At 48.0% G+C, this 18,943-nt stretch overlaps 1 protein-coding gene across 3 annotated transcripts in view; it reads left to right on the forward strand.

The window, feature by feature from the left end:
* The first annotated feature begins 2,283 nt into the window (after positions 1 to 2,283).
* The window catches only part of NOCT (nocturnin), a 33,583-nt gene continuing 16,923 nt past the window's right edge, over positions 2,284 to 18,943 (forward strand). Inside the window, exon 1 of one of the 3 annotated variants that reach the window (XM_085641511.1) lies at positions 2,284 to 2,524. Coding sequence is in view for 2 of the 3 variants with exons in the window: in XM_085641508.1 (XP_085497634.1) it covers positions 3,655 to 3,844 (190 nt within the window). In the remaining variant the exon portion in view is untranslated. Of the gene's footprint in view, positions 2,525 to 2,598; positions 3,845 to 18,943 lie in introns of those variants that run through there. The other 2 variants (XM_085641509.1, XM_085641508.1) reach the window with 2 other exon arrangements.

Consider the following 18,943-nt stretch of genomic DNA (forward strand, 5'->3'; position numbering starts at 1 on the left):
AACGGAGTAACAAAAGTAGTGAGGTCAGTAGAAATATTATTGAGTGGAATCTGGTGGTAAGCTGAACGGAGATCTAAGAGAGAAAAATAAGTTGCACCAGATATATTTGCCAATAGATCCTGGATTTTGGGTAAAGGGTGGCAGTCTACTACTATGTTTTTATTAAGTGAGCGCAAGTCAGCACACAAACGGATAGATTGATCCTTTTTCCTGACAATGACAATGTGACTGACCCACTCAGATGAGTCAGTAGTTTTGATAATGCCCTCAGAGACTAATTTGTCAAGTAACACTTTAAGATCATCCCTCACACTCAAGGGAATGGGTCTTGGTTTGTGTGAAACAGGAACAGCATTGGCCTTTAATTTGATTACATGCTCAAATTTAGAAATATTTCCTATGGTTGAGGAAAAAACTTCAGGAAACTCAGAAATTATTTTTTTTGAATCACTTTCTGAACAATGTGAAATTGTGGAAATACAAACATCATCATTTATCTGTATTGGATTATCAGATCAAGGAACTAACTTGAGACCCATCTTGGCCAAATATTGCCAGCCAACAATGTTCTTGCCTTTTATAGCCACATAAACTTTTGTAAAAATGTTCCGACCTAAACAGGATATAGATTCAACGAAATAACCTAACATGTCAATTGTGTGCTCACCATATGCTTTAGGAATGATATCTAAGACCTCCAAAGATTTTTCAGACGACCAATGTTCCTTATACAAGATATCAGAAACAATGGTGACAGGTGTTCCAGAGTCAGCCATCATATCAAGAACAAGCTTTCCAACAGTAACCTGACAGATGGGATCTTTGACTATGCGAAGAAGATACCAGAGCCATACAATCAATGGAAAGCATGAACCTCTCCAAATCATTTGGTAAGACAGCATTGTGATTTAAATTATCACTGACAGGAAGATCAAAGGTTTGGAGAGTGCTAACTCTAATCAATTTCTTGCCCCTGCAAACAGATTGAAAATGATCCATTTTGTTACAATTGGTATATTTTTTACCCAAAGCAGTGCACACAGGGCTATCTCCAAGATGAGATCTGGAACCACACCTGTAACAAAAAGCATTAGGTGTGTACTGTTTGTTTTGAAAAGCTTTTGTAAATTTGGACCTGAAAGAAACGTCATTAACAGAAGAATCCTGGTAATTTGTATTAACAGGATTAGTAAATTTAGACCTGTAAGAAAGAGCATTAACTGAAGCATCCGGATGAATTGCATTAACAGAATTATGCTTATCACTTGCAGTACATTTAGAAGAAATAATGGATCTTTCGATGCCCTTCGCAATGTCAATGACCTCAGCCAAAGAGGGATCTCTACAGCTGAGGATGTGTTCCTGAATTATTTTTAAATAACAACTATATACAAATTGATCTCTGAGGTGATAATCCAAGCATGCGCCAAAGTTACAAGTAGCTGCTAAATTTCTTAACACTGAAATAAAATCTTCAACAGACTCATCAGGTTCCTGCTTCCTCTTCATAAAGTTGAACCTTTCAAGCATTACACTGGGTTGTTCCATAAACGTTTTGTTGAGTCTTATTACAGCTTCAGAGTAGACATTCCAACCATCACCCTCTCCTGGAGGGGGTAGAGTCAGAGGAAGATTGTCAAAAAATGTTCTGCCTGCAGCGCCAAGATAATTAAACAAAACTGCTAATCTGTGCTTATGAGAATGGGATTCAGGGTCAATTGCAACTAGATAATTTTCAAAGGAGCGAAACCACAGTTTCCAGGATTCTTTTGGTTTACCAGGCTTGGGAAGAAAATAGTCCTGTTGAAATAATTGTTGTGAAGAAGCCATGTTGCAATAAACAGTAGGAATGTGTATGCTTCCAATAAATAGTCTATGAAAATCCAAAACAGGAACAATCATGCAAAAGTAAAACCTTTGAGAGAAAACTTGTAAAGTGTTGACATAAACAGTATTTTTAATGTAGAAGTAAAGCTGCCAAAATGAAGTGAAGAATAAAGAGACCCAAGAGGACTCACTTGAGTTTCCTTGACAATGTTGCACGCGTAGTGCGTGTATGTAAATTTTGATTTGTATTTTGAAAATGGTTTTAAAGGTTGCGCGCGATGCGCATGTAGATACCTTCAATATTGAAGCAGAACTGCCAAAGAATGATGCCGAACGATTTGAGCAGGACGCATTTCCTTTTTTTTTTTAATCTTGCACGCGTTGGGCGTATAAATGCGTGTATGTGCCTTTAATTGCAAAGGAGGAGTGTCCAAACCAAGACGCCTTTATCACGTCAGCTCAGCGGTGAGGTAATCAGCGTAGGGGAGCTCGGAGGCTTTTTGAGAAGGAGGAACTCGGCAATACAAGCCAGCAGAAGCGAGCGTCTGAATAAAATGATGCTGAAACGAAGTAGGAAGTTGAGCAGAATGATCTCACACAGGTCCCACTCAATCCCGGCTTCAGGAAAGCCGTTAAGAAGCCAAAGCAGGAAGAATCCTTGAAAATTGCACAAAACTGGTGGTGTCACGTCAAAAAGGTAAAAGAAGTCGCTCGTCACCAGATGAAAAGTTAGTATTAATCCACCAAAAACAGGGTATAAATTCAATAAGATTAAGCTTTATTGAAAACTAGAACATGAACACCACTGGAGTGCATCTAATCCCCTTGAAGTACGAACTGCCAATGTAAGCAACTGGCATTCATACCTCGAGAGATAGATAGCACGAGAATGCAGTTTCAATTATAAACAATAACATGGTTACATATATGCACGCAAAGAACAGTAAGGCATTTAAAAGATGCAGATTAGCGTGCATACAAGCACGTGAATGAGCGCAGCACGTGAATAAGCGCATGGAAGATAACAATTACTCAACAAAGAGGTGCGTGTGCCTCAGAACTAAGCACTCACTACACAGGGACACCCGGGTGGAGTACAAGCACCCCTCAGGGTCGGGCGCGACCAAGGGTATAAATAACTGGGATGAAAACCGATCAGGATCTTTAGCCCCGCACTACCTGCGCTGTGGCCAATGTGCTTTAAATAGAGGACTAGGGCTGTTGCAACCCTGTGTAGTGCCCAAACAACAGTACCCACCTTCGGTTTTACTGAATCAAAAGAGCAATGCTTTTGGACACCCGGCAAGACAGACACGTCTTGTAGGCCCGTGACGCATTTCCTCCCGCAGGCGCAGCAGCATTCCTGCCTGTGACGTGGCTCATCACCTTTACCCTATATCCCCCGGATGTGCCAGATGGTTGGCGTCACTCCATTCTTTTATAGCCGCACCCGGCCTCCCTCCTCTCTTTCCAGGGAAACCCTCAGACGGAACGTTCCATCTGGCGTGAGAAGGGGTAGATGAGAGTTACAACAACAGAAATGTGGCCCTTACAAGAAGAGGGCAAGCGTTAAATACACGAAACAGCACCGCTTCACGGCAAAACTATCGCCCGGGGTCAGAATGATATAAAGTGCTGCCTCACTCTCGACGCTGAAGGCTGCTGGAGATGGACGCGCCCGGTGATGTCAGAGCGGAGGTCGGGTGTTCTGAGCCGGCTGGTAGGTTACGTTACAGTGTAAGCTTGTTAAGGTTCAAAGTATACCGTGTCGTGACTCCTCGAGTTTTCTGAGTCCCCGGTGCCGCCCGGCAGGTCCGGCGGCGCGACATGTATCAGGGGCCTAGCGTTGCCCGTAGTTTCTGCTCGGCGTTGATCTGCACCCCTCTGCGCTGGCGTTGTGGCCCAGCTGCGGCCACGGAAAACAGCAGCGGAGGCAGGAGACGCGGGCGGAGCTGTTCCCCGCGGCCACCGCCGTCTGCGGGCAGAGCAGTCACCCGAGGCGCCGCGTCCAGAGCAGGTGAAGGACCAATGGGTCGGGAGTGGGGAGCGTTCTGACTGTTTGTCCCCTTGTTGGACTTGTGTTTAACATCTGTACCCACCCCTGGCCTCTAGCAGCAAAACACGATATGCCCGATGACCATTCCAGGGTGTGTATGCTTTAGGTTATGGCCCTTCCTTCATCACACGAGACCTAACTTTTAGAGGTACACTCAGTGCTGTAAATCAGCTACTCCAGACACCCACAAATCAAGGGGGGGGGGAGGGGGGGTTGACATGATGGAGTCAGAAAGGGGTAGTGCCACGAGGAGCAGAGTTAACATCCGTGAATGCGTTGTATGCGTGATGGTGCCAGTTGATGTGTCTAATGTGCTCTGTTGGTGTAGGCTAAGTATAACTGGACTTGCGTTTTCCATTGCCTTGGCAACGCTTTGCTGGTAAATGACCTGAAGCCATATTGTGCCAGTCAATTGTCAAATATGTAGTGTTTGGGTAATGTAAAGACTTAAGTAAACTAGTTTTGTCGAAATAATATAGCTGCAAGTTGCGTCCAGTACCACTTTTTCTTTGTGCGAGATCTTGCCCGTGAGCGGCAGAAATTGCTTCCTTTTAGAACTCCGAAACCGATGTTGCAGTATTTGTGGTAAAGCCTCTTCCAGTAAAAACACCCGTATTTAAGTGTTAAGAAATTGCCATGACGTTTCCCCCTCAACTGCATTTAAATATTGTGGTTTCAGTTACAAGGTTACAAACTCGTTTTGAAGTAATGGACTGTTTTTAGGTTTCACGGTATTCGAAATAGTGTGGTGTGTGTGGTTTTTTTTTTTTTAATTTTTTTTTTTAATTTTTTTTTTTTTAAATTGCACGTATGATGAAATATAGGTTATATAAGTTTTCTCTTAGGATGGTTACATCAGTTATGTCAACTCGTTTAGTAAAGCTCAGGGCTGTAAACAAGGTATGGTATGGAATTTCGTGTCAGCCCAAGCTGGTTATGGGAACGCTTTGCTGAGAATGGGCCTACTCTCTGCCTGCTAGAGCACTTTTATTTAAGAGTTATTGCTATGTAAATTGGTACTTGTATAGCGCACTACTCACCCGCAAGGGTCTTAAGGCGCTTGTACGAATACCGCTGTGGAACCCATCCTGGCTTTCCCTGTGAGGCGTCCACTCCTGGGCACCCCCAAGGTGGAGGCCAGGCATCCGTAGCGTTGTGGGGGCCGTTGTGGAGATTAAGCAAGCTATTGCCCAGAGTTGCAGAGTGGGACTCCATGATTGGAATGGCACCGAGGCGAGAATTATCAGGTCCATGGAATTTTTGAGCCCAAGACCCGCTGAAGCGGGGATTTGAACCCTGATCCCGGGCTAGACCTCTGCATCAGGGTCTGCCACTCCAATCATTGAGCCACACTTCTCCACTATGTCACTTAAAGATAGTGACTTCAGTTACCAATTTAAACCCACAACTGCTTTAAGGGCATTTATATATAGCACGTCAACATAAAGGTTAAGATAGATTTCGGGACTCAGACACACAGCCTTGCTAAACCCGAGGATAATGCTATTTTTGGGGCCTTTATTGTAACGCCACAGAGTGATAGTTGGCGAAACCGAAACTCGATTGACCAGGAGTGGGGAGTGGGCGGGCTAGGGAGGGAGGGGATGGTTTAATGAAGTTCGCATGTTGCTTGGAATGTAATTGTCTCCTACTGTCGATTTATATTGCCAGATCACTTACTTTGATGTTAACGACGCTATTGGAGATCATTGCCTTCGATTTTATCGTTTACGAAATGCCGCACATAGCCACTATAAGCCATATGTGTAATGTTCTCCATACAAAGTAAAAGACTGTCACTGTAAACTGACGGATACATTTCAAATTTGCTAAAGTCAGCAATAAAGTTTGTTAAAAAAAAAAAACATAAAGGTTAAGAGGGCAGTCTTCTGTAATGCACTTTTTTCACTCCTCTCGAGCACAGTGGTGAAAACAATATTTAGCTACGCTCTACCACTGCATGGCCTTAGTTGTGCAGGACTCCCCGAGGTAGGCACTATTCAGATGGGACCCTATCGCATTCCCCCTGAGCCTGACATATATGTTGGACAGGTCAGGGATATCAATAGAAAGCAAAAGGGGAGCACACAATTCTTGCATCACGGAGTGTAACAAACGACCCAGATGTTTATGGGAAAGTAAAAATGCTCGAAGTTACCAACAATTATTAGTGCACTGCACCACTTCATGTAAAACGTTTATTTTATTTACATATTCATAAACCAAACGTAATTGCTAAAAACACAAAAAGAACTTAAGAGGTGGTGTTTAAGCTAGACATCCCTGCCGTTCATATCCCCAGAAAGTAATGATATGGGTGTATCTAAGGCGGCACCGTGAAATCCCCTGCTCTGTATGAAACCATAATCTCGAGTTGCATCAGCAGTGTTAAAACATTTTGTCTGCTCTCGTGGGCTGTAATCGTCACTCAATTGCTGTGCATTTCTGACAGCCCCACTAATCAGGATAACATTTCATGTTCACTGTTGTATTACCAAGGTACCACAGGGGCAATACAATTCTTTAATATAATAAAGACTGTAAAGAAGTATAACTGGTGATTAATAGGCGAACTAAAAGTCCAATAAACATCAACAGCATGAATGCTAAACCACATTGAAAAAAACAGAAAAAGAACCAAAATAGCCAGAAAAAAAGACATGCCATCCGTTTGCTCTCTGTTCATTAATGTCTTATACTTGTTATGCTAATTGTTTCATACTTGTTATTGAAATACCTATAGTCAGTTCAGGTAAATCTTGAGTACCGTTAGCTGTATATAAGTGGCCAGATATGACTATGTGACTGTTCTTTTTCACCTTCACATCTATAGTGCAGCAGCCCTCCCATCCCCGATACTGAGACGTCTGCCTCTTTACGATATCCTATTATCGACCCACTAGAAACCCTTATCTCCAAGCAGCTTATAGTGCTTACTTGAAGGAACTTACAGCCCATATTAACTTTATGAATACTATATGGTTTTAGAGGGCACTGTATATGTTTACCAAAAGGGAGAGGGGAAAATCCCCGTCAGTATATCCGTCCGTTCTAAACTGTTTTCTCAAAGATTATGATAGTTATATGACACTAACACGTGTAGTATACGCCTAAAATGCCAAGCCAAGATTTGTTGTAGGATAACCCTCACTCACATTTATGGACTGCTTCATCACAGGGTTCTCCCCTGGATAGAACTGTCTCATTTATCTGGGCTCAGCAGAACTTGGGAGCTCTTGTATAACATATGTCTTATTATTGTTAGGGCTGAATAATTTGTAAACATTACTTTAGACCACCCCCACCCATGGACCTTTCTTTTTAGGGCCCATGGTAAGATTAAATACTAACAAAGCATTTTATATGGCACTATCTACAGTGGTTCTCAAATCCCTACAGTCAACATGTTTCAGCCATGTAAATACAGGCCAAAGGGTCTATGGGTTTCGTCAGGGCTTATTGTCTAATTCTATGCATGCAAAATACTTAAATGTAAAGAAATACGCAGTAACTTTTTTTGCCTCATGGATGGGATAATCTATCTAGTCGCCTATTTGTCAAGGATAATTACCCTCCAGTGACCAAGCGACTTTCCATGCATCCTGACTTTGCCTTGACTACAGGGACTTCCACACCTCATCCCACTCCGTGATGCGAAAAAATGAAAAGTCAGGGAAATAATCTAGGTCATGGAAGATAACGGACTTTGTCCTAACTTTAAAGAAAGGGATAAGAAAAGACTCTTAAATAATCATCTTGGATGACAAGTGAAAGACTTTACAAAGCAGTTATCACTGTGTCTTGAGGAGTGGATTGTTAAAAATAGTACTTCTCCTACACAAGCGAACAGTTTTGGCTTTGAGCTAGATTAACAGACCACTTTAGCTGCAATAAAATCAGGCAGTGGACTAGAGCTTCGAAAGCTTCATCATCAATCTAAAACGTATCAAGTGCTCAGCTAATAACCTTCAGCTCCTGGCGACAGAAGCAAAGCAAATAATTGTGAACACTTGTAGGTCAACGGAGGACCCAATTGCGAATTGGGCAATGTTCTCGGACTACCTGGCAGCCAGGTTTGCAAAACCAATACAGCATGTACAAGCAACTGGGCCCAAACAACCGACCTCTCTCGCTCCCGCAATACGGTCTGCCAAACGAAGCATGAATCGGTTGTGGCGTAAACTGAAAACGATGCCAATGGACCGAACTACCTTAACTAAACTAAGAGAGGCATGCTGTCAACTGAAGGTGGCCAAATGGGAACGAAGGAACTCCTGGAACTCTTTTTGGGCCAGACTACATTACGATATAAGGTCCAGCAACCCTGTGAGGTTTTGGCGCATTATAAATAGCTTAGGGGGTAGGGCCCCCAAAGTTGCATCATCCAACATACTGGAGTCTGAGTGGTACCTCTTTCTATATAACCATTTCAGTGACCCTACAAAGCCCGATCTGACATACAAACAGTCCAATGTCACTGTGGGCAGCATGACCCCGGGGGCGCAACCTTTGCCTCACGACAAGTCACCTCTTAGGCACTCATACACAGTGATAACAATTCAAAAGCAGATCGGTCAAGGACGGGGCCCCGGGTCTGGGCGGCATTCCACCAGCCCTTTTCAAGGAGGATCCAGCTTTTGGGCCACTTAGCTAGCCCGGCTCTACCTTTCCATCTTAGAAAAGTGTACCATCCCGGCCTCATGGCAAGGATTGATCCTCGTTCCGATTTTCAAAGGTAACGAAAAAAAAATCTCCAGGTAACTATAGCTTGGTCGCTTTAATTGACAATGATGCGAAATATTTCACAGGCATACTGCTAAATTCTCTATGGGAATGGGCCGACGCAAGCTCAATAATTCGGCCAAATCAGACCGGATTCATGAGCAACACTGGCACAACGGTCAACCTCATCACAGTTTCTCACTTGATCGACCAGGCTGAATCCAGCACTAGCCCCATATATATGGGGTTCATAGACTACAAATCGGCCTTTGACAAGGTCAACAGGACGAGGCTGTGGCAGAAACTCTCCCTGCTGAACATTCCAAATAACTTACTTAAGGCCTTGCAGCTCCTGCATCAGGACTCGTGGGTCAGGATCAAGATCGGAGACGGCTCACAACTGTCTCGACCAGTACCAACAACGCAAAGCCTCAAGCAAGGGTGCGTCTTTGCTCCCACACTTTTCAATCTATTCCAGTCTGATCTTCCGGCAGCCCTCAATCCAGTCAACTCACATCCACCCAATATGGGTATCCTCCGTCTGTCCAATCTTCTGTACGCTGACAACCTGGTCCTTCTTAGTCATACAAAGATAGGATTGCAACGTCTCTTGGATGCAACTGCTACATATTCTAACAAGAATGGGCTACAGATAAACAACAAGAAAAGTAAAATTCTGGTGGTCCGTACATCAGGGCCCAAAAATCCGGCATGGTTCCTAAATCAGGAACGAATAGAAGCAACCAGATGCCATAAGTACTTAGGAGTCTTCTTTAACAACAATGGCAGATATGCGAACAAGCTGGGTGAATTGAAAAAGAAAGGAATTGTATTGTCCTTCGCACTTAACTCCATTAAAAAGAACTAAATGGCCCAACTTTCACTCCAGTCCTCCAGGTGGCCCAGGCAAAGGTCATTCCAACTCTAACCTACGGGTGCATGGCGCTAAAAGGGCTGGATAGCTCGCTATTAGATAAAAGTCGCAAAAATGTATAGAACAATCTTCCAGTTACCGCCTTACACATCATCGGCACAAATTAGATTGGAATTTGGAATCTGTAGACAGTCACTGGGCCTGTATGGCAACTTTTTTAATAAGCTGCCATAAGCTGAAGGCGTCAAAGGAAGGCAGCTTGGCCCACTACCTTTTGGAGCCAGCTGTACACAAGTCGATGGCAGGCAGGGAACCGCTATCTGTCCTGCGGCCTTCGCACTCTTGGCCTGAGCAACATCTGGGCCCTACATGCAAACCAACACGAGTTCAAGAGGCTAGCAAAACTCAGTGCAAAATGACTGGCCAGCCTGTCGTCACGGTTGGATGACCCTTCACACCTATCCACAGTTGAAATCTCAGAGCTACCTAACGACTACCTTCAATGCACGTACTAAGCTCCAGTTCTTAAGGCTGAGAATGGGGGTGATTCCTATAAACTGCCATCTCCCTAAATGGGAAAGAGATCGTTCTCAGGAAACGTGCCAGCTGTGCGGTGAACATATGGAAGACATACTGCATGTGCTATGCTTGTGCCCCAATCTTCTAGAGAATAGAAGAACCCTATTAAGAAGGGGCTGGATCGATAAGGACGTTAGATCTTGCAGAAGAGCAGTGCTGGCCTTCCTCGACCCCTGAAACGCCATACTAAACTGCGCCTTGGTCAGGTTAATGGACCGCTTCTTAAAAAAGCTAGAGGAGGTGTGACGTGTCAAACCTACAGTCTATTTGGGATTGCCATCTCCTTGTCCGAACACAATCTACCGAAAGCCAAGGACAGTGCTTTTGTAACAGAGTTTTATATGTCATGATGACGGTTGACTTTTAATTGTATGCAAAGTTCTTAATCATATTCTCTATTTTATATACAGCATTGATTCTCTACAATGTAGATCGTTGCAAGGGTTTTAACAAATCACTCAACAAAGTTATAATTAGGGCTCCCGGTTCTATGGTATTTATGTTTTTTAGCATTTCCGTCTGTATTTATCCATATTTATTTTGTGTTTTGCAGATAAATGAAGTGGTAAAACAGTACATTTCCATATTTATTTAACTGATAGACGCGCACACATACTTTGATGTCTGTCTTTTTTTAGCTATTTCAGCTGCCGCATATTATATAACAAAACATCCACTGGTAAATATTCGTATTCTACCACAAATGTATGTTGACACATGGCATTATTTAATGAAATTGCAACTTTTTTTAAATTTCGCGTGCTGTCCATCTGCTCAGGTGTTGGCATATAGTTCATGAAAGGTAGCACAGAGTGACTTAAAAGAAGCCCAATTATCTGTATTCACTTTTAAAAATAAATGCAGACAGAAAACACATTGTTTTCTGTCTGTATTTATCTGTTAAAAATCCGTAAAAACGGAAAAGCAGGAGCCTTATTTATTATGCATTTACCTACCTCACTAGTCTTGATCAGGTTGGAGGTCGGAAGGTCAACACTGGTTTGAATGTTGGGTTCCTAAGAAGCAGAATGCTAATACTATTGCTCCCTCAACTGTCACTCTTACATGTACCCATATTAGGTTTCATAATATGCTAGTAATCATCTTGCAATTGGACACTAGCCCTCGCGCTTATATTGTTTCCAAAATATACAATAAAATTGCCAGAGCAGATTAACAGGTCATTCGGATACTTTGTCTACAATGGGTCTAAATAACTGAATCATAATTTCGTCAAATGATTTACCCCCCTCTGATTTGCTCTCTCTCGCCCCCCCCCCTCTGATTTGCTCTCTCTCGCCCCCCCCCCCTCTGATTTGCTCTCTCTCTCCCCCCCTCTGATTTGCTCTCTCTCGCCCCCCCTCTGATTTGCTCTCTCTCGCCCCCCCTCTGATTTGCGCTCTCTCGCCCCCCTCTGATTTGCTCTCTCTCGCCCCCCCTCTGATTTGCTCTCTCTCGCCCCCCCCTCTGATTTGCTCTCTCTCGCCCCCCCTCTGATTTGCTCTCTCTCGCCCCCCCTCTGATTTGCTCTCTCGCCCCCCCTCTGATTTGCTCTCTCTCGCCCCCCCTCTGATTTGCTCTCTCTCGCCCCCCCTCTGATTTGCTCTCTCTCGCCCCCCCTCTGATTTGCTCTCTCTCGCCCCCCCTCTGATTTGCTCTCTCTCGCCCCCCCTCTGATTTGCTCTCTCTCGCCCCCCTCTGATTTGCTCTCTCTCGCCCCCCCTCTGATTTGCTCTCTCTCGCCCCCCCTCTGATTTGCTCTCTCTCGCCCCCCCTCTGATTTGCTCTCTCTCGCCCCCCCTCTGATTTGCTCTCTCTCGCCCCCCCTCTGATTTGCTCTCTCTCGCCCCCCCTCTGATTTGCTCTCTCTCGCCCCCCCTCTGATTTGCTCTCTCTCGCCCCCCCTCTGATTTGCTCTCTCTCGCCCCCCCTCTGATTTGCTCTCTCTCGCCCCCCCTCTGATTTGCTCTCTCTCGCCCCCCCTCTGATTTGCTCTCTCTCGCCCCCCCTCTGATTTGCTCTCTCTCGCCCCCCCTCTGATTTGCTCTCTCTCGCCCCCCCTCTGATTTGCTCTCTCTCGCCCCCCCTCTGATTTGCTCTCTCTCGCCCCCCCTCTGATTTGCTCTCTCTCGCCCCCCCTCTGATTTGCTCTCTCTCGCCCCCCTCTGATTTGCTCTCTCTCGCCCCCCCTCTGATTTGCTCTCTCTCGCCCCCCCTCTGATTTGCTCTCTCTCGCCCCCCCTCTGATTTGCTCTCTCTCGCCCCCCCTCTGATTTGCTCTCTCTCGCCCCCCCTCTGATTTGCTCTCTCTCGCCCCCCCTCTGATTTGCTCTCTCTCGCCCCCCCTCTGATTTGCTCTCTCTCGCCCCCCTCTCCCCCCTCTGATTTGCTCTCTCTCGCCCCCCCTCTGATTTGCTCTCTCTCGCCCCCCCTCTGATTTGCTCTCTCTCGCCCCCCCTCTGATTTGCTCTCTCTCGCCCCCCCTCTGATTTGCTCTCTCTCGCCCCCCCTCTGATTTGCTCTCTCTCGCCCCCCTCTGATTTGCTCTCTCTCGCCCCCCCTCTGATTTGCTCTCTCTCGCCCCCCCTCTGATTTGCTCTCTCGCCCCCCTCTGATTTGCTCTCTCTCGCCCCCCCTCTGATTTGCTCTCTCTCGCCCCCCCTCTGATTTGCTCTCTCTCGCCCCCCCTCTGATTTGCTCTCTCTCGCCCCCCCTCTGATTTGCTCTCTCTCGCCCCCCCTCTGATTTGCTCTCTCTCGCCCCCCCTCTGATTTGCTCTCTCTCGCCCCCCCTCTGATTTGCTCTCTCTCGCCCCCCCTCTGATTTGCTCTCTCTCGCCCCCCCTCTGATTTGCTCTCTCTCGCCCCCCCTCTGATTTGCTCTCTCTCGCCCCCCCTCTGATTTGCTCTCTCTCGCCCCCCCTCTGATTTGCTCTCTCTCGCCCCCCCTCTGATTTGCTCTCTCTCGCCCCCCCTCTGATTTGCTCTCTCTCGCCCCCCCTCTGATTTGCTCTCTCTCGCCCCCCCTCTGATTTGCTCTCTCTCGCCCCCCCCCTCTGATTTGCTCTCTCTCGCCCCCCCCTCTGATTTGCTCTCTCTCGCCCCCCCTCTGATTTGCTCTCTCTCGCCCCCCCTCTGATTTGCTCTCTCTCGCCCCCCCCCTCTGATTTGCTCTCTCTCGCCCCCCCTCTGATTTGCTCTCTCTCGCCCCCCCTCTGATTTGCTCTCTCTCGCCCCCCCTCTGATTTGCTCTCTCTCGCCCCCCCTCTGATTTGCTCTCTCTCGCCCCCCTCTGATTTGCTCTCTCTCGCCCCCCCTCTGATTTGCTCTCTCTCGCCCCCCCTCTGATTTGCTCTCTCTCGCCCCCCCTCTGATTTGCTCTCTCTCGCCCCCCCTCTGATTTGCTCTCTCTCGCCCCCCCTCTGATTTGCTCTCTCTCGCCCCCCCTCTGATTTGCTCTCTCTCGCCCCCCCTTGCTCTCTCCCCCCCTCTGATTTGCTCTCCCCCCCTCTGATTTGCTCTCTCCCCCCCCTCTGATTTGCTCTCTCCCCCCCCTCTGATTTGCTCTCTCCCCCCCCTCTGATTTGCTCTCTCCCCCCCTCTGATTTGCTCTCCCCCCCCCCTCTGATTTGCGCTCTCCCCCCCCCCCCCCCCCCTCTGATTTGCGCTCTCCCCCCCCCCCCCTCTGATTTGCGCTCTCCCCCCCCCCCTCTGATTTGCGCTCCTCTCCCCGTCAGAGGTCGCTCGACCCTCCCCCTCCCCCAAGAGTCTGCTCTCCCCCTCCCCCAAGAGTCTGCTCTCCCCCTCCCACCCCACCCCCAGAGGTCGCTCTCCCCACTCCCCCCAGATTTCGCTCCCTCCCCCCAAGTGGTTGCTCTCTCCACTCTCCCAGAGTCTGCTCTCCCCCTCCCAGAGCCTGCTCCCCCCCCCCCCCCCCCCCCGAGGTCGCTCCCCCCCCCCCAGAGGTCGCTCTCCCACTCCCCCCCCCCCCCCCCCCCGAGGTCGCTTCCCCCATCCCCCCCCCCCCACGAGGTCGCTCTCCCCACTTCCCCCCCCCCCCCCAAGAGTCTGCCATCCCCACTCCCCCTCCCAGAGTCTGCTCTCCCCCTCCCAGAGCCTGGTCTCTTCCCCCCCCCCCCCCCCCAGAGGTCGCACCCCCACCCCACCCCCAGAGGTCGCTCTCCCCACTCCTCCAGAGGTCGCTCTCCCCCCAGATTTCGCTCCCTCCCCCCAAGTGGTCGCTCTCTCCACTCCCCTACCCCCCCCAGAGTCTGCTCCCCCCCTCCCAGAGCCTGGTGTCCCCCCCCCCAGAGGTTGCTCTCCCCACTTCCCTCCCCCCCCCCAGGTCGCTCTTCCCACTCCCCCCCCCTCGAGGTCGCTCTTCCCACTCCCCCACCCCCCCCAGAGGTCGCCCCCCCCCCCAGAGGTCGCACTCCCCCCCCCCCCCCCCCCCCCCCCCTCCCCCCCCAGAGGTCGCACTCCCCCCCCCCCCCCCCCCCCCCCCCCCCCAGAGGTCGCCCTCCTCCCTTGTCTGCTCTCTCCCCCTCCTCCCCCCCCTTGAGTCTGCTCTCTCCCCCCTGCTCTCTGCCCCTCCCCCCCCTTGAGTCTGCTCTCTGCCCCTCCCCCCCCTTGAGTCTGCTCTCTGCCCCTCCCCCCCTTGAGTCTGCTCTCTGCCCCTCCCCCCCCTTGAGTCTGCTCTCTGCCCCTCCCCCCCCTTGAGTCTGCTCTCTGCCCCTCCCCCCCCTTGAGTCTGCTCTCTGCCCCTCCCCCCCCCTTGAGTCTGCTCTCTCCCCCTCCCCCCCCTTGAGTCTGCTCTCTCCCCCTCCCCCCCCCCTTGAGTCTGCTCTCTTCCCCTCCTCCCCCCCCCCTTGAGTCTGCTCTCTCCCCCTCCCCCCCCCGAGTCTGCTCTCTCCCCCTCCCCCCCCCCCCTTGAGTCTGCTCTCTCCCCCTCCCCCCCCCCCTTGAGTCTGCTCTTCCTTCCTCTTCCCACAACCCCCAATCTGCTTTTTTTGTTTGTCTTTTGTGTGTGCAGTTTTATGTAGCGCCATCATCACACGAAGGTATTGGAGCGCCTTACATTAGCACCAGTTAATTTGCTCAAACATTTATTTTTGTTGACATGGGGAAAATTTAGTGATTTACCCAGAATCAAGAATGTTAAGCCGACACTGAAACTTGAAACCGGTTTCCCAGCTACATAGTCAGAAGCTCTGGCCCCTATGCCACATCCTCTCCCAAAGAACGGCATATCTACCTAGCCTCAGTTCCACATTTTGTGATTACGGATAAATCGCTTAATCACCCCGTTTCTAAAAACAACAAGCATTGACCAAGTCAGTAGGTTTTGCCTGTGCTAATTCTATTGTTGGCCTACTATTTGTAAACGCCAGCATATGTCTTGTTTTCTTTGATGCCGTTCGCCATGGCATGTGGGCGTCATGCCCTCTCCTTGTGTTTGGCCCTCCAATAGCGCATGGATCGAGTACCTGTCTCCTTCCATTGTTCCTGGTTTGTACCGCTAGATTTTCTTGGTTTTCAAGCACTTTGTGAAGCTGGCTTGGCATATGGTGTACACTTAGGTAATTGGGCACCTTCACCAATCCAGACAACCCTCATGGTTATTTTAGTGGTCTTAGACAACCTTAGAAAGCTCTCAAATTGGTAGCTGTGGAGAGCAGCCTTCAGGCTTCGTCCAGAAGTAGTGTAAAGCAGCTTGTTTTACCAGAATGCAATCTTATAGGTATAGATTAAGTGAAAAAGAACCACACAGTGTATTAATAAAAAAATATGTATTTATTATGAGACACTAACACATACAGACATCTCCTAGCTGGAGATATCCTTAATGCATACAGTACTTTTCAATAGAAACTAGTAAGTAGCACGAAATACACAGTGGTCCCCGGGGGAGACCAAACCATATACTAAAATAGTGGTATGCGAACCACGGCTCGAGTCAAGACTATACCCAGAACACGTAGAAGTGCTGGGGACCCAAGGAACCACACAAGGTAAGTAACCAGGAGCCCCATAGAGGCCGTGCGCAGAGTGGGAACACGACAGCGGGATCAATGCAAGTCAGTGGGTAAGTCGTGGTTGCAATTTTAAAGAAGGACCCTTCCCAGTGGACTCTTAAGAAACCCCGTGGAAGACAGAAGGTTGGAGAGCCACCCCACCTATGGATACCCTAAGAACCAGGATACCTACACCAGGGAAGCCAAGGTGCTTAGGTGTGAAGTGGCTTCAGAAACCGCTGTCGAACCCAATGGAAGCCTTCAGGAAGATGCTGCTGCTGGAGACAGTGAAAGTGTCCGGTGGAACCCAAAGGTGTTTTCAAGATGTGAAGGAACTGCAAGCGGAGGGGACAGAGTCTATGCCACTCAGGAGTGACCAGGAGGCACGGAAGACTAATGCCCACCGATGTCGAGTGTTGCAGGAAAGCTGAAGATCTTGGTCACTGGAGATGCTTGAGGTTGGGGCTACTTGGAGCCCGAAAATCTTGGTGGGAGGAAGCCAAAAAGCCTTTGCAACTGCAAGTAGACGTGGCGCACAGGGGTTCGGCTCCGAGGGATACTGGCCTCAAACTCGGTGAAAGGACAGGGCAGGCCTCGAAGATGTGAAGAACAACCAGCTGTGTTGCTGAGCCTTTTGGAGTCCATGGGAGCCCAGGATCAGCAGACCCGTCAGCTTTTTTGTGGTTCCTGCAGATGCAGGGAAGTGACTCCTTCACTTCAAGGGAGATTCCTTGAGGTGTCTTGGATGCCCACAGGCCTTGGAAGGCTCCTGTGTTGTGCAGCAGCAGGGACGTTGCAGCAGAGGAGCATGGCGGCGAAATCAGGAGCAGCATTCTTCCCAGTTGAAGCCTTGATGCCCACAGCAAAGTCAAGCGTGCCCAGACGGTTGAAGCGGTGTCTGAAATATATCTTGTCCCACCACAAATCTAGAGACTCATCCACAGGCGAGCCTTTAAATACCCTAAGGAAAGGGTTGGAACAATTCAAGGGTTCCTCCCTAAGGAGGGGCTAGACAAGGGGGAGGATACTCCCCTGTCCTTTGTCCAGTTTCGCCCGAGAGCGGGAGCCAATGGCTCCCTAAACTGGTTTGAACTGGACTATGCATGGAGGACACCAAGTGTGCCCTGAACGCAGACTATGTGGCACTTACCAGTGCCCCCCACCCTAATACACTAAACCCTGTTTGGGAGGTGGTCACACCTCCCTGTGACAGGATACCCATTCTGCCTTCCCCTGCATGAGCTTGGCTCATCCACAGGAGGGCAGAAACGTGTCTCTGGTCAGCAGCAGCCCTAGCTTGCTGTCAAGGTCTAGAAGACTGGTACCGGGAGCATAGAGGGCCTCTCAAAGGAGCTTTACGGTCCAACATGGTTGATACCAAACATGAAAGGATTAGTTATAGCCAGTTTCGAGATGGTCACCATGAAATGACTCCGTGCCCCTCTATATGGCTGTTCTCACTTACAACCGGGGAGAATGGGCGCTGTGAGGGTGTTCTGCTCATGAAGGGGCACCCTCACAGTTGGAATCGAGCACCCTGCCTTCAGGATTGTAAGGCCTGCTTTAGGGGTGACTTATAGGTTTTAGGGGCAGTGACCTTGGATATAGGTAAACCTATAACTCTCATAAGTGGTGGTAGCACCAACTTACACAGGCTGCAGTGGCAGGCTTGTAGTTACAAATTGAGTGGTCTCCCATGGGTGGCATAATACATGCTTCAGCCCTTTGGGGACCCCTGGTGTACCTATGCCCTGTGTACCTTAGTACCATATACTCGGGACTTATAAGGCTACACCAGTGTCCAATCTGGGATGTACTTAACAAACCAATTTAGGGGAGAAAGCACATAGACTAGAGTCCTGATTAGCAGGATCCCAGTCAGACTAGTCCGAAACAGCATTGTATCGAGCCAAAAGTGGGGGTAACCATGAAAGCCGATCCTACTCCTACACACTCGATAGAAGTACTTGTGTTTTCAGGCCGTCTCCCTTGTACACACACCACATATTGTTACCCAACTCAATGATACTCATTTTATTGACCTCAGATGGATGAAAGGCTGAGTGGACCCGCCAGGATTTGAATCTGTAAATAGGAGGTCGAACAGAGGCTCTTACAGTGGACGCATTAGTCCACTAAGCCATCAGACCCGGTTTTGTTTGTAGTTAATGTTTGTAGCGCTCACTTTTGGGAAACAGTTCATATTTAAAGTTGGATATTGGTTGATCCATCAGCTTGTCCAACTTGGAAAATGAAGCCTACCTAATTAATATTCTGGGTCAGCCTTAAATTACTTGCACTACCAAACAATAATTGAGAACGAAATTACCCTTTTTTTGAACAATTGGCTGCAATAAAAGATTTAACACTGCAGGTGTACAATTTTTAGGTTGGGCAATTTTGTTTAACAGCCTGTTTCCGTGATATGTGAATTTTTCAATATATACAAACATTTACGTTGGTATTCGCTTTTATTGGATCATTAAATAGGTTTAAATTAGCTGAAAACTAGTCGGGCCTTTTTATTATGATCCATTGAACTTACAAGCATATTCCTAAGCAATGGCGTACAGTACAAAGGTGCAATAGAATGTAACTAGTATTATGTGAGCCACTCTGCAATAAATTACATTGAAAATATGAGCTTTTTATTCTTCCTATATTTTATTTTTTATATTTTTTATTTTACAACAAATTACAGTCTGTACACTTTCACCAATAATTGACAGTATTTATAATCATTTGACATAGGTATAAATTTTAAATTCTTCTTACACATTCTTGTGCTACTTAAGTTATCTATAAAATATAGTTAGGTGGGGTTGCCTCCCAATACGTACTCTTTCCATTATAATCTCTGCTAGTCACTAAC

This window comes from Triturus cristatus, chromosome 2_2, assembly GCF_964204655.1.
Source record: "Triturus cristatus chromosome 2_2, aTriCri1.1, whole genome shotgun sequence".
In the NCBI taxonomy this organism is placed as follows: Eukaryota; Metazoa; Chordata; class Amphibia; order Caudata; family Salamandridae; genus Triturus; species Triturus cristatus.